The 16,608-nt window shown below is 36.6% G+C and overlaps 1 protein-coding gene across 8 annotated transcripts in view; it reads left to right on the forward strand.

Annotated features, from left to right (window-relative positions):
- Positions 1-16,608, forward strand: part of DYNC1I2 (dynein cytoplasmic 1 intermediate chain 2) — a 32,888-nt gene that overhangs the window by 3,910 nt on the left and 12,370 nt on the right. For 4 of the 8 annotated variants that reach the window (XM_027733678.2, XM_027733673.2, XM_039387939.1 and 1 more), the window contains exons 3-6: positions 84-198; positions 3,354-3,498; positions 7,464-7,523; positions 8,784-8,899. In XM_027733678.2, the coding sequence (XP_027589479.1) occupies positions 84-198; positions 3,354-3,498; positions 7,464-7,523; positions 8,784-8,899 (436 nt within the window). The remainder of the gene's footprint in view (positions 1-83; positions 199-3,353; positions 3,499-7,463; positions 7,524-8,783; positions 8,900-16,608) is intronic. The other 4 variants (XM_039387940.1, XM_027733675.2, XM_027733676.2 and 1 more) reach the window with 3 other exon arrangements.

Genomic DNA, 16,608 nt, shown 5'->3' on the forward strand with positions numbered 1-16,608 from the left:
TTCAGAAGAACAAAAAAGCCCTATGAGGTCTCAAAGTAAATGAAAGGTTAAATGCTATAACTTAATTATTGAATCACTTTTAGACTGACCAGAAGAAAGAAGTTCTTCCTGTACAAGAAGAATCTGATCTTGAAAAGAAGAGAAGAGAAGCTGAAGCATTACTTCAAAGCATGGGGTTAACACCTGACTCTCCCGTTGGTAGGAATGTTAATATTTGTTTGAGATGAATGTTTGAGATTTTTTTGTTTGGTTTTTTTGGGGGGGTTGTGTTGGTGGGGTTTTTTGTGGTGGTGGTTTGTTTATTTGTTTTGGTTAGGGTTGAGGTATTTACATGTCTAAAATAAAAATTCTCTGGCCACTTTTTTGGGGGAGTGTACATGTCTGATTTTAATACTAATTTGTCCTCATGGTCTTTGTTATAAATGCCAAGTGATGTGCTTCAGTACACATTACATTACTCTTTTGTAAAATATTAGTATTTTGTAAAATATGTTGTATATTAGATAAAATATATAAATATCATGTATGTGTTTTATTCCCCCCTATTTTTCCTGCACATTATTCTACTGTACTTTTTCTCTTTACTCTTTTTCATAATGCCAAATTTTAGTGCCAGTATTTTTGTTTGGAGTTGGCGTGTTTCCTTTCTGTATCTTTTACACCCTTGTTTTTCTTATGTCATTTACCTGACTGACTTTGATGGAGCTTTAGCAAGGCTGAGTATAAAAATTAACTACCAAGGGTGATGATTGATACCTGTGCAGCATATTGGTTGTTGATTTTTGCCTTTACGTAGACACATTGCTCTGGAAGATGAAAGCAAAGAGTGTGATAATTCAACTCCACTTTTTGTCTCTAACTCTGAAATTGAAGAGATTTAAAGCTTGTCAGTTTGGCTCATTGGTGAGGTTCTATTTCAACTGGGTTTGTAAATAACTAATAATAATTTCTTATGGATATAGTATATCTGTGATTATATTTTCATAATTGCTTTTGCATAATCCTGAAGCATTCAAAAGCAAGCATGGAATAAACACTCTTACTGCTGGTTCCATTCCAACAGCCACAGCAGTCATTTCTGGTAATTTGAACTCTTTGCATTGTTGAGAGAGTGCATTTGGGCTATGTTAGCACTGGCATACAGCTTTTTAAGTAATCAGTTCTGACCTACTACTGATTTTGCTTGCTAGACTAATGGTTGAACACTTCCCTTGCATAAAGTTTTACCAAGGCAGTTGATAAGACTTTTGTAGAAACTTGTATGGCTATTGGTTTTTTTCAAATCTGTGAGAGGATCCAAAAACCACAGAATAGTCAGTCCTCAAAGCAAATCATTGCGTAGGCTCAGAGTAGCTGTTCATGAAGAGCTTGGGAGCGTTGACATCCAAGACTGGTGCACAGCCCTGCGGGTTGTGGTTAATTCCACTGAGCATCTACTTGACCACACCCTTCAGTGGAAAGTTTGCAGGGGATTCGTTCTGTTCCCTTTCAAGATAACCAGATCTGATGTGGATCCTAAATCAAGCTAATATATCCTCCTCGGTACCTTGCAATTAGCATGCCTAAGGCACAGGCTCCTTTTCTGCTGGCTGGATACTGGCAGATGCAGTGATCCTGTCCCTGAGCTGAAGGTGGCACTGTCGGTGGAGGTGGATACCTTGACGTTAGATTCCTTTATAGAAAATTGTATTAAACATTCCTAAGACAACTCCTGTCCTGTTAACTGCCAGAGAGAGAGAGAGCTCTCCTATGGGAGGAGGGACCACAGCAATGTCAGTATGATTTTGATATCTACTGTATTTCTTATATAAGAAGCCATAAGTTAGTGAACCAGAATTACTTTCGAGAAGGTATTGTAGTTGAATCGTCTGTCGGGGTAGGTGAAATTTCATTTGTTCTTTTCGTAAGATGTTGGTCTCTCAATGGGATTCCCCTCAGTTATGGGAGGGCTCTCCCGAAAATGGCTTTCCCCACAAGAGGGCGGTGCAGCACCAGCGCTGGGCGCGGGTTCCTCGGGCTGCGCGTCCTGCGACCTCAGAATTTCTCTCAGCGCGCCTGGTAATGCACAAAAACAGCGGTAGAAGGGCCTGTGGGCGTTTCCTTTGGGGTAAATTAATCGTGCATGGCGATAAGGAGTTGAAGAACATACATCCCTATTTATATAAATATGAAGTCTGAGTATGTTTATGTGTGAATTAACAAAATATAACTCTAAACCTATAAAAAACTTCTCTCCTGTTGGAAGAATGATTTTTTTAAAAAAAATTGAGGAATTCACTGTGGGTTTTATAAAATTAGGGGAGAATTTTTTTCAGCGAGAGTCGTGTCTCTGTTTTGGGATGGGATGGAAAAATTCTCTCGAATTCACAATATACTTGTGATTTCGGGAAATTCTGTAGAAATCTTGCAGATCTAAATTCAGAGTTCTCCTATGCCTGACCCTTGACAGAGTAGATACCATTTTATGTACGTAATTTGTGTTCTGTTGATTAAAGGTACTTTTTAAGGGTTCCTAAACAGTGAATGTTTGACATATTACTGAAAAATGAAGCATATGAGTAGCTTCAACACACCCCCTGATTCTTAAGTATTAACCCTAAGTTTCATTAAATAATAGATTTGGCTATTTCTAAAAAAAGTTGAAAGAAGTGTCAAAATAACTTTGTGTTTGTATCAGATTGCATGATATCATTCACTATTATGTATCAGCTGCAAAAAACATGTTCCTTTTTAAAGTGTGAATGCAGTCTTCACCTGTATGCTGAAAATGAACTGACTCTTAAGAAAAAGTTTCAGTATAGCAGTACTAGACTGTTTACTGTCAAGTAAAAAAGAAAATCATCCTCAAAACCCAACTCTAGACACAAGATTTGTGTGGATTTGATTCAAACTAGAACAAAAATAACCGCATGCTGCATGACAAAGCCACTTTTTGGTCCACGTTTTAGTGATCATATATTTTGAAACAACATTGCCAATTTAACACTTTCATTGTCTAATTTTTAACAAAGACTGATGTCAAAGCTGTATTAACAACTATCCTTTTTTATGTTTAAGCAACGTGATCTCGTGGAAATTACCCTTTGAAAATCGATGTCATCATTTGTCAAAAGTTCAGTTTAAAGATATTTTTTCAGTTCATTTTCTCTTAAATGTCTTTCGCTCCATGTTTTTTTTTGTATGCCCCAGATGCATAAATGCCAAACAATTGCATGAAAGTCCAGCATGAATTGTTAACATTGTCTTTTCCCCTCTCTTTCTGCTGTTCATTTTCACCCATGTATTTTTTTTGTTTGCCATCACTTTTTTTTTTTTTAATACTTCATTTTAAATTAATTTGAAAACATCCTAAGCCGTGCAACCTCTGCGAGTAGTAACAGCGGATACCTGTCTGTTTCACTATTTAGTCCCTCCTCCTACCTCTCCGTCTTCCAAATCCGTGAGTACGCCAAGCGAGGCCGGGAGCCAGGACTCCGGAGATGGTGCTGTTGGATCCAGGTACGTCACTTTCCTTGTCGTGTTGCTTTGCTCAGTACTTGTATTTTGAATAATTCAGCTTCAGAAGGAGTCAAGATCAATTACTTGGTTATAATAGTATGAGGTTACAGTGTACAGGATTGTTTTGCAGAAGTGCTTTACTTTAAAATTTGAAGTGCAACTACAATAACGTGGAGTTGTTTAAACTTGCAAGTTTAAAGTAGAATGAATGTCTTGGGACAACAGCAAACTGGAAAAGTCCAACTTCTGGGCTCTTCCAGCTTTTTTTAAAGAAGGGTGTGTATGAATGGTAGTGTACTTCCCTTTTTCCTCAGTCCTAGTTGGTCTAATAAAAGACAATGTCTACAGACTTTGCATTACTTCTGGTTTTAATTTTTCCTTACTCAGAACCATATTTCTCATTTTGCAGCCATCCGTGTAACACAACTACAGCGCTTGCAATCTCTCTTATTTTGCCAAAACATAACACCATCTTAATGCAGCCACAGTCATTTTGGTTTTTTTTCTTTGCCAATACTTGCCCCATCTATTTGACCATTTCTTTGTACATGATGATTTGAGACAGGCTGCTGTAGAGTCAGATAAATATTTCTGTTATATATTCAAAGTGGTGATAAGGTGGGAAACACTACTTCCAAAGGGTATTTCTGCTGTTTCCTGGTCATGATCTGCGAATAAGAGCAGTAGCTGCCTGTTAATTTGCTGAGAAAATATCTTACCAATATTAAGTTCCTGCACTTAAAATTTACTAAATATGCATTGTGGATGAAATTTAGTTAAAGCACAGTAACCTCAGCAGTTATCATCAGTTACTTTTGATCTTATATGAGTACTTGTTTTGGAGAAGGAATGAGTATTTAGACCACTTTGAAATATCTTTTAAAAAGACTTCAGTGACATCTTGTATACATGTGGGTCATGCATTCTTAATTATATACAGTCTTAATCTGCAAATATTCAAAATGTTAATGGCCTGAACAGCAGTTTTATGGTGCCTATTTCTAAGTAGAAATCATTATGTTCAAACAGAGAATACATCAGGCAGCAAATATGAACTTTTTTTTAACAGTGCCCAGGTGTGATCTTGTTTGTCCATCATGGTAATTAAGAACCAATGTAATTGTTCCTTAACTGAGTAACAAGCAGATTTTAATTATTTTAAATCTGTCATTATTGCTTATTAAATAGTAATTTTATATTTAAATTCACTGTCTGGAAGAATAAACAAGAAGTACTTGATGATAACTTTTTAAAAAGAAAAGAACTTTTTCCATTCATACCTAATTTAAATTCAGTATGAAACAGTATGGATAGGCCACATACCTGTAACTGAACGCCATGTTGTGTGGTAAATTTATTTCTACCTCATCAGTGCACTGTGCTCTCTGATTGTATGTTCTCAAACATAGTAACACAGTGTTGTATGCATACATTTTCTTATGAAACCCTGAGAAAACTCATACCCTAAGCCTCAGTAGCTTCATGCATTTTCAAACTTTAAATCTGTGTCAAGATTGTGGTATTAAAGGCATGGAGGTATGAATGTACAGCTAAATTGAAGGCATTATAGAGTCCCTCTAAGAGTCCCCTTGCTTATTCTCTGATCACTGGATAATATTCTTCCTCTCCCCCGGGAAAGAGGTGTCTGTATCCCAGACTGTTAGTACAAGTTCATACATTTCTGACATACCCATCCATTTGAACCTGAAAGTTGGACTCTGATATCACTTGGTCTTTTTTCTGGTATTTCACAGGTGACTCATATCAATATGAGATGTGTTAGAAGGCTTCTTCTGTGATGCTGAATCTTGTCAGTAACTCTTTTACTAATTAGTAGAACAGTGTTCAGACTGTTCCTGCTGTTACTTCCATCTGTCTTGCTTTGTTTTCATCAGTAAAGAGTTGTTTCCTAGTTTGAGCCTGGTTTTTTCCCTTTTCCTCAGTTAAGAGTATAAGTTTAAGACTAGAAATTAATACAGTTGGTTTACTTTTTGGCTTGGTGGATGCTTAATAGAACTAGTTCAGAAGCAAAAAAGACTTTTTAGAGATATAGGAGGCATTAGGAATGTGCCTGGATACAGGGAAGTTCAGGCATATGTGGAAGAATGGGCACTTCTGTTAACTGAAGCTTGTAGATAAATTCATTTAACTCAAGGCATAATAAACAACTGGAAAACTAAAGAAACAGTGGTTTACATCATTTTAGTACATATGTAATAGTTGAATTTTATCTCAGAATGTTATCTTTATTTTAAAAGAATATCTCTGAGAAACATTTAATTGTTTATCCTGCACTGTTTGTTGACTTAAACTATTTTAAAAGACAGACTGTCCCTGGCACCACTGCAACAACTCTTGAAAGTGAAAAGAGTGCTTTGAAAGCAGGAAAGCCACCTCAATAAGGGCTAGATCTTAAGCAGGTGCAAACGTTGGAGCCTTTTAGATTTGTAGCCCTTTCCCCAGGTTCCTCTCAAATGGGATTGAAAAAGTTGAGAAAATGTTTGACAAGTATTGTGATGATGCAACATTTGTATCTCTAGCTAAGTTACCCTTTGCAACGTGAAGTTTTGGGTGGTGGTTTGGTTTTGCTTATAATGCATATGACATGAAATGCAATATACAGCTTGAAGTCTCAGGCACCAGATTAAACTCCAAGCTTAATTCTCTTTGTCAAGAATGATAGCAGAGATGTAACAAATAAGTATACTCAAACTAATTGACTTCAGGCTAAAATCATGTGTTTTCTGATGCACAAAAGATATGAAAAGGTTTTGGAGATATAGGTGTGAAGTTATTGCTGTGGATGCAATTGATTTGCTAGATATGAAGACAGTGGATTTATAATTCTTAATTAAACTATGATTAATACTTCTAATGCATACTTTCTACAAGAACAAGGTAGTGCATGACACTCATATTTATGAGCTTTTATGGCATTGTGTGTACATTTTTCAGATCAACTTTGCTTTTAGGAATTCTGCACCTGATTTATAGGAAAGTTACCATGTATGGGTTGAAAATGTAAAATTACTTATTTTCTTTATTCAAAAATATGGTATTTTTATATATATAAAATAACACCTGAGGATTTCAGAAGAAACCATGCTTGTTATCTGTTAATCTCTTACAAGTGCGTTTTTAAAATTCTGCCCAAGCCTGATAGCAGCCAATAGACTACATGAAAATTTGTGAAGAAAGGATGAAAAATGAAGGGGGAGGGAATATTGATTTCCCCCTTCATATTTCTTCTGATACAAAAGCGACTTGAAATAGATCCATTCTGTTCATTATTCCACATGACTTTGAAACGTATTATTAATCCAAAGCCCACTATTTCTAAGAGATTTTAAGTATCTTAAATGGAGTTGGCTCTAACTCAGATGACACTTACAAGCCCAAGGCAGTGCTTAACCCATAATTACTGCAGTGTCACATCTTGGAAACTCTAGCAGTTCTCTATCCCAGTGGAAATGCTTTTTTACCCCACTACCAAAAGGCTTATGTGTTGACTCATTTCCTTTACCAATATGACAGTTTCCCCCACATATTTACTGCTCTGGGCAAGTTTGCATTATGTTAACAAATCTGTCTTCATATGACATGAACAAATTTGAACAGATTTTAAAAGGAATGTGAAGTTTCTAGTGGTTCTTGTCAGTATTTTTATTTGCCTTTCATAAGAGCTACATTTTTTGCAAGTCTTTAACTTTCAATCTTTAAAATAGTTTAATTCTTTGCTGATAGCTCTGAATTCTGTGTTTGCTTCTTAACTTTTATAATTACTGCATGTGTTATTGCACTGAGTGCTGAATTTCCCATAACTGATGTTGCATTGCCTCGTTTCTTGTGAATAATGAAATAACTATAAGCTTGCTGTAACTCTAGAATTTTATAGTGTGTATTTGCTTCACTAATCTCTGGCCTTTTTTGCTAATGCTGCATGATTGTTCAACCTGGGGTATCAGGACGCTGCATTGGGATACTGATCCATCAGTTCTTCAGCTCCACTCTGATTCCGATCTGGGGTATTGCATAGATTTCTTATATTCCCTCTTTCATATGCTTATGGATAATATGTATATTATTATACTTACATTATATATATAAGAGCCTATTTTTTCTTTAAGACTTCAAGTTGTGGTTGTTAAGAAACTGTTCTGTAAGTAATAGAAATTCACTGTCCCTAGACCTAGCACAATTTGCGTGTAATGGGAAATTTTTATATTATTTAATATACATTAGATGCTTATTTCTAATAACAAAACTTATTTGTGTTTTCCTTTGAGTCTTTCTTTGACAAAATGTAAACTTTAGGAAGTAATTTATTTAATATAAAAAAGTTAGAATGACTGCATTTAAAAACAGAGCAACTCCCGTCTTTTCTTATAAATATGTTTATAAAAGCTGTATCTCATTATAAGCACTTACTAGAACCTGTATTGTGCTCTAAGAATTATGATTCTGCTCACCAAAACCTTTCAAAAGGTGTTACTCTTCCACTTTTATCTCAGGAAAGGAGTAGATAATAAAAAACTCAGTTTGATATAGGTAAATTGTTGGATCGTTGCAGTATTATTACAGGACATACTGCAATTAGCTTTTATAGGAAGCTACAATGACTGAATTAATTTTGTGCCAGTTTTGGAAGTACATTATATATTGTAGTTTGATGTTAGCTATATCTACCTTTATAGGATCTTCCATGAACTAAAGCCAGAAAGCTCAGAGGTTTTCAGTATTGTGCTCTGGAATAACATATTATGGATAAATCACTTGTCAGTGTGAATTTCAGGTTAACTTGCAGTTCTGCATTCTAAACACTGTGTTAGAGCTGAACAAAAAAAGGGCAGCAAAGTTAAAAAACTAGGAAATGCTTTTTCCTGCAGAATAACTAGGTTGGTTTGCAAACTTTAAAATCCTAGAACTGTTGCTGTACAAACATGACTTGTCAGCAGATCTGTTCCACTGAAAATAGGGATGTGTCATATATGTGGCAGTACTCTGGTCAAACGGAAAGAGCAAAAATTTAAAATTATGTCCTACAGTCCAGCTATTTATGTATGCATATATTTGTTTTTGTCACAGATGTATAAATAGCTGATTTTAAATAATAATGATAAAATATTAGTCATAATTGTGTGACTTCTTCAGAGTTGAGCTTTCACTGGATTTACGTTTGACTAAGCAGTGCTGTGACAGGATGACTTGGGTATTATTGTGGGCAAAATATGAAATAATTAATAAAGTTAATTTTTTTTTCTGATTTCTGTATTAATTTTATTTAGACGTGGACCTGTTAAACTTGGAATGGCCAAAATTACACAAGTTGACTTTCCTCCTCGAGAAGTTGTTACATATACAAAGGAGACGCAAACACCTGTTATGACTCAGCCAAAGGAAGGTGAATGATTAACTTATTACTACCTAAGTTATTTTTTGGTTTCTTCGATTATAATAACAATGACTGGCTGAATTAAAACCAGCATTTGTGATCTTGAAACTTAATAAGGTAAATGAAGGTTGATATGTGAGATAATTGATATAAATTCTGTTATTAAATTCTTACAGGTCTTGCTAACTGTCATTCCGCATCTTGTTTAACGTCACTCTTACTACTAATACGTGGTATTTTCACACTCCTAGTAACTGTTCAGATTAGACACTGAGTTGCTTAATTAGCTGACAGCTGATAAATAAATGGGATATATTTTGCATTTATGATGTTTTAGAATACACACACAACCTGGCACATGTAGGACAGGGACGTGATTTGAGACAACTGGCATGGCTTCACCAAGGGCAAGTCCTGACTGACCTGCTGGCTTTCTGCAGTGGAGTGACTACATCAGCGCACAAGGGAAGGGCTACACATGTCATCTCTTTGGACTTCTGTAAGGCCTTTGACACAGTCCCCCACAACACCTTTCTCTATAAATTGGAGAGAGATGGATTTGGTGGGTGAACTGTCAGTTGGATAAAGAATAGGATGAACAGCTGTATCCAGAGGGTAGTGGTCAATGGTTCAGAGTCCCAGTGGACATCAGTGACAAGTGGTGTCCCTCAGGGGTCCGTACTGGGACTAGTGTTATTTCATACCTTTGTTAATAGACAAAGGAATTGAGTGCACTCTCGGCAAATTTGCAGGTGACACAAGGCTGAGTGGGGTCGTTGACATGCCTGAAGGATGGGATGCCATCCAGAGGGACCTGGACAAGCTCTAGAAGTGGGGCCATGGGAATCTCCTGAGGTTCAACAACACCAAGTACACTTGGGTTGGGACAACCCCCAGTATCAACACAGGCTGGGTGGATGAACAGACTGAGAGCAGCCCTGCTGAGAAGGACTTGGGGTGCTGGTGGATGAGAGGCTGGACATGAGCCACCAATGTGCACTTGCAGCCAAGAAAGCCAAACGTGTCCTGGGCTGCATCAAAAGCAGATCAGCAGGTTGAGGCAGATGATTCTGGCCCTCTTCTCCACTCTCCTGAGACTCTACCTGGAGTACTTCATCCAGCTGTTGGGTCCCCAGCAGAGGAGGGACACACACCTGTTGGAGCAAGTCCAGAGAAGTGTCACCAAGATGATTAGAGAGATGGTACACCTCTTCTATTAGAAAAGGCTGAAAGAATTGGGATTGTTCAACCTGGAGAAGAGAAGGCTTCAGGAAGACCTTATAGCAGCCTTCTGTTACCTGTAGGGGTACATGGCTAGGGTGAATGGCTTTACACTGAAAGAGGGTAAGTTTAGATTAGATATTAGGAAGAAATTCTTTACTCTGAGGATGGTGAGGCACTGGCACAGGTTGCCCAGAGAAGCTATGACTGCTCCATCCCTGGAAGTGCTCAAGACTAGCCTGGATGGAGCTCTGAGCAACCTGGTCTAGTAGAAGGTATCCCTGCCCACAGCAGGGAAGTTGGAACTAGGTGATCTTTTAAGGTCACTTGCAACCCAAGCCATCTTGAAGGCTGTGTATCCTTACACCGACTTAGCAATTAACTCCCCTGCTTCTTAAGAATTTGAATTTTTATACCTGGCACTTGTACTTTGAGTTTTAAAAGAAGGAACTAATTTATTTATTACCTTATGCAGCCATTAAACATGGGCTTTCTTTCTGAGTTGTTTGCTTTTCAGAAAATAAATTTTTCCGAAGAAAATGTGGTTAGTTAATAAATTTGCTTTACAATGTTGAAATACTTGAATTTAGCTGCAAACGAAAATACTAGTCTTGACCTGACTTGTGTGTAGTTCTACAACACAATCTCTTGGTAGTTTAATGTGACTGACTTTGAGTATGTGTCTTTGCTAGCAATTTTAGTACCTAATTCTAAATTCATAATTTTGCATTTTCCTGCTCTTTAGTATGTGAACTTTTGGGTATTTATGCAAGGATATATCTTCCAAATTTCATTATTCAGAGAGCCAGAGGATATGCTTTTTTGCTAACTGTGCTTCTTTTCCATTCTTCATTTTGTCTGTATCCCTGCACAGGTAAGTGTTTAGGGTTTTTCTGCTTTCATTTCTCCTATGACCTTAACGTTTCCTTTCTCTAATCCCTCAGGTCTCTTTTTCTTTCCTCTGTCAGGTTCATGGAATCTGAAGACTCAGTTCATAGTTTATGTGCTTGAAGAGTTTTATTTCTGCTGCCTGCTGACAGTGGAAATTGCTTGGAATTGTATGATCCGAGTTTCACAGTGGATAGGCTGTAGTTGAGGTTTACTGTAGTGCAGTTGGAAAGGTGGTCATCTTTATTTCTGCATTTACCAGAAAGCTCTGTAATACATGTGTTGTCTCCTGATCCATTCCACCTTAGAAATACTGATTTCTTTAGGGCCATCATAAATTTTTTAATGTATGTGTGCTTACAGGTGCCTTTTCATCATATTAGTGTCAAAGATCTTTTTAAGGTCTATCTTAAGACTGCATGAATACATTCATAATTAAGCTCTGTGTTCACATTTTACAATGACAACACTAATAGGATATAGGCTTAAAAAAAGAGTAAATCATGCTGCCTCCAAAAAAGGAGTCACTAGGTAAGAGATTTTTATTGTGGTAAGAAAACTTTGAACTCTTTAAAAACAATTGACAAAAGCAATATGCTGAATTTTTGGGTGCAGTTAGATAAATTTAAATTCTATAAAATGTGGCTTATAGACTCTTATTCTCACAATCTGAGTTGTCGTGGCTTTTATTTATCTAAGAGCACATACTGTAAACAAAGTTACCTTGCAAAGTACACTTGAAAGTGGAGCTTGCAACTGGATTTACACCTGCAGTAGCTCCTTTGTACAGGAACAAAGTTGCATCTGAGCTTGGTTAGATCCAGTGTTCACACCTCCGTATAAAATGAAGTGAACCAGACCCTTAATTAATATATCTCGAGATTTTAAAATGCTGCTGGAGCTGTGCTTTTGAATAAAGGAAGATAGAAGCAGTTTTATTAGATATGCTGTGCAGTTGTTCTGCAGGTTTAGGTCCGCTCGTGCTGTAGGTTTCATTGTGCTAACACCGATTTGGAAGCGGGGGGGAGGAAATAACAAACGCACAACAAAACACCAAATTAAATAGTTCTCTCTGATCCAATTCTGTGTGGCACAGTGGTTTTGTAGTTGTATTGTAATCTGAATTAGGAAACATTCAAACTACAACTAGTCTGTCCCACCAGAGACAGATAAATAGGAAATAGAAGTAAATTAGTTTTAAAACAGTTTCCAGTTGTTATGGAAATGGCAACACATACCAAGTAAGTTAAATAGGAGAGACTTCATGTCCTCAACTAAAAGTTGGCATTTGGAAATGCCTGTTTTGGATTCAGTGTAACAGTTAAATTAATTTTGAAATGTGACAGCTTCCTTGGGTGATGAACAGCTTCCTTGGGTGTGCTAACAGTTCTTGCAACTTCCATTATTTTAGTGCAGTACTAATATGTTGATTTATTATGACCTCAAAGTATTTGAGAAACTGCCTGTCTTAGGAAGATTAAGTCTTTTTTATTGTAAAACAATAAAATTGGGGTCTCCTAGAAGTCAGTTTCACTGAGATTATAGGTTGAATCTTATTTAGAGTTGTAAGTATTTTGTCACAGGAAGTCATTCACTGTATACTGAACTCTATGGAATCTTAAACTTCCCCATTAATTGAAGTTAATAAACATGTTTCATATAGGAAGATGAACATGTTTCACTATAGGAAGATGCCCACATCCAAAGTACACTTAGAAGGTAAATTTGCAATACTTGTTGGGGTGTTTCTCCTCACACTATTGGTTTGATTTTTTTCTCTTAAATTTTCAATAGCCTTAGTTTTCACCCTCCTCTCTTGTAGCAGCTGTATTTGTTACCTAAAAGAAATGAAATGAAATGATGAAATGGTTCATTGTTATGAGGCATATAGCAGAGAAAATAGGTCCTTTTTTTTTTTGTGTTCTTTTGGCATGTTCTGTTTCCATTTTGGTGAGTTTTGTCATTCTGTACATACAGTAATGATGACCATCTTTTTTATTTAGAGACCAATTAAATTATTTTTGGCTTGGTAAAAGTGTTGTGCCATACTTGATGCTGTTCTCCCTTACTTGATAAACTAAGCCTGAGTGTCTCTGTCTGTATGCCATTACTACACTTCAGTAACTTGTCATGATCATAACATGAACATGCGGTGTTTAGGTTGCTTCATTCCGCAGCATCCTTTTTCTAACATCCCCTTTTTGCTATTTCTCACTGATGCTGTGTGTAACACTTCTCCTGCTTCTCTCATTGTTCAATTTTGGTGTGGTCAGCTGGTTATTAGGGCTGTTATTTAACCTCTATTTGGCAACGGATTTTTCAGATCTACTGTCTGAAAATACGTTTGAAATTATGTTCCATTCCTTGACTCATTTTTTTCTAGCAGGCAGCAGAAATTGTTTCAACAACAAAGATGTAATTCAGATGTGAACTCTGGTATGTCTTCATGTTCTGCAGGCTCTATGTTGGCCACTACACACAGTATTGTAATCATTGGTGTTAATTCTTTTTTTCTTATCTATACATCTTGCCACACTGGTCTCTACTATACTATTTGATCTCTTCCTTTGTGATTTGATAACATATTGTTCAAAATCACATGGAAAGAAATTAGTCACCAATATGCCCAGTAAAGATGTGTTCTGAGTCCTTGAAGTCATTAATTCAAAGAAAGATGGGATATAGGGGAATATGGTTTTGCTCAGCTGTCACAATTAAGGCAGACAGTATTAATGTATTAGCTCCACTCTTTGAGGAATAATTGTCTGCTAATGTCTCCAAGACATAGAATTAAAATATTAAGCAGAGTAATAACAGTATGGTGTATAGGATTTGGTTCTTGGATGCTGTTATGATGAATGTAGCATTTATGCATTTTAATATTTTAATAATAATAACAGACCTCTGTATATTCGTGTACGATCCCTTTCAACTCAGAATATTCTGTGATTCTGTATTATCTAGTACATGCCTTGAAATGTACAGTGAAATATAGATGGGAAAACTTGATATGAAGACATTCAGCTTAACAAAAGCCACCCATTTCACAGATGATTTAACTTTGATTAACCTACTCTGCAGCAACAGATTACTCAGACAACTGGAACTGCACTCTACAGTGTTTATTGCTAGGTGCAGCCTAATTTATAGCACTGCTTTTCTTTCTGTCTTGCCAAAATACATCACAATTTCGATGTTAGCTTAAAGTAAAAATTCAGTGGTTCATTAAATCTGTTTTTAGCATTCATTGACAAGAAATTTGTTGCCATTAAAGATTGCATAAAAATAGCAGCTACTTTGCTGCTCAGTTTGTAACCTTAGATCCCCTGTTCGCCTGTCAGAAACAATATGGTGTAAAGCCCTTAGCATATTATAATGAATATTCATTAATATGTTGATGTGACAGTCCCATTTCCTGTCTTCATGGCCTTATGACTTTTCCTAGTCTTAGCAGCCTTTTTTAAATCTGAAATTGTATTTGGTATACTGACAATTGAAGTGGCATAAAATGCCAGTAGGGACAGTCAATAATGAATAAGGGGGATGAAGTTAAGAAGTTCCCTTAAGGTTTCCAAATTGAGCTGGCTGACTTGAAATAAATGCACAACTGTATCGTGGTTCTTGACTTCATAAATGTGGAACTTTTTCAGAAATAGTGTGTCCAACCTTTCAGTCTTTGGGTGATACATTATTATTATGCCAATTCCTTGCAAATTCCAGCATCTTGCTTGTTATCAAATAAATTCAAGATAAAGGAGACACAAGAAAAGTAATTAAACATTTCTTACCTCTTTTGTAGTCCAATAGTTTAATGCTTCCTTTTTTGATCGTAAACTTCTCTGAGAAAGCATCCCAGGTTTGGATAAGAAGCATTCTAGTTTTGGATAATAAGGTCAAGAACTTGTATATGTGGGGGTTTTTTGTTTTGGGTTTTTTTCCCCTACAGATCTCTGAATGAGAAAGTTTGCATATGACTCTTTTTTAGGCAGAAGGTTTTAGATTTATGTAGTTACAGATAAATCAGTGAGATGACATGTTCAATTTCAAGTCTGATACTTCGAGAATATTAAAATAAGTGCTGTATCCTGCATTTAAATGCAGTAATATCAGCTGGCTGTATGCAGTGAAAGTACTATGAAGGAATTTAGAGCTCTGTATAATATATGCCATTTATGTTTCAAACATTAAAAGGCAGGAGCAATCAACTATATGATCTTTTGAATAAAATATGTAGATTAGAAGGTCACTTAGCACTAAGGGGTTGACCGTCTACTTTGACAAGAAGTTGACTCCTGTCACTGAAAATGGTACTTAGAATCAGTGTAGTATGACTAATGGGGGGTTGGGCTGAAATTTCTAATTTGGGACTTTCAAAGCTAGAATAATGTATCCAGGGTGACCCAAAACCAAATCTATAAATTTGAAGGCATCGTTTAATTCTGCAAGATTGATTGGCAGAGTGAACAAGAGGGGGATTTTTATCGAAGTGACTGTGATGTGAATATGTGGTCCTGTATTTGTTGTTCTTAAAATCCATGTATGTTAACTCATATTGCATTTTTTAATTAATCATTGTTCATACCTATAGTGATTTGACATTAGGAATTCCATTCTTTAGAATGGCTATAAGTTATACAGTTTTCAGGTTACAAGTCTGCTGTACATGCGAATCCATCTAAAAAGGAGCAGTGTCTTTCTGTTTCTCTGCGTGATTATTTTGCCCAAAAAAGCTTTCATTTTTTTTAAGTAGCACAAAAGCTGTAATTGGCATGCTTTGTAAGGAAGTGTCAATGTGCAAGAGAGTGGAGATCACTAAGAATTCTTTTACGGGTTCTTTCCCCTTTGCACCACCGCCTCCTCAGCAGGGTCACTGAGATCACTAGCTTTTCTTGAAATGGCCATTTTCACTGGCAGGTGCATTATACCCTGTATTTTCAGATTGTTTTTCCATTCTGAATGTTTGGCAGGTTGATTGCTCTGGCTGCATTGACGGAGAAAGGGCTGACAAATGCGGTTGGGCTGGCTGAAAAGACAGTGATTACTGTTTTCCTTTGTGGCTGATTGAGGCCCTTGAAAGGAAAGATTTTAACCTTCACCATTTGGTTCAAAAGTATGAGCATATATTGAAATCATTCATGCCATTTATCCTAGTTCTGTAAACTTGTCAGAACATAAAAATCGCTCAATTTCAAGTAATGTAGGATTGGCATACGTCATTATCATTTTGATTAAGTTGGAGTTTGTATTATTGTGTGCATTATACGGTGTCATTTAAAGCTTTCTTTCCTGCAGGTACAGTTATATTTTTATTGCCTATACTATGGAGTTAGAAAGATTTTCAGACCTCTTTAAACCTATCACTATGTGTGTGGTTTGGCAGCTGGTATGGCCTACAAGCTGTATTTTGTTTGCAGGGTAAAGGCTTGTCTGTAGACCTCCTGGAGTGCTGGTAATTGCACAGGCTTGCCATTGGGGAAAGACATGATTGGAAGCAGTCAGGCAGAAAAATGTTGTGCCATCCCATTGCCACCTCATAGTAGAGAGACAATCCTAGCAGTACCATCTGGTTGTTGCTATCTAGTCAGCTGGCCTGGCTGCTGGGACCATGG

Source organism: Pipra filicauda, unplaced genomic scaffold, assembly GCF_003945595.2.
Source record: "Pipra filicauda isolate LSUMZ 115617 unplaced genomic scaffold, ASM394559v2 scaffold5_size6683894_pilon, whole genome shotgun sequence".
Classification (NCBI taxonomy): Eukaryota; Metazoa; Chordata; class Aves; order Passeriformes; family Pipridae; genus Pipra; species Pipra filicauda.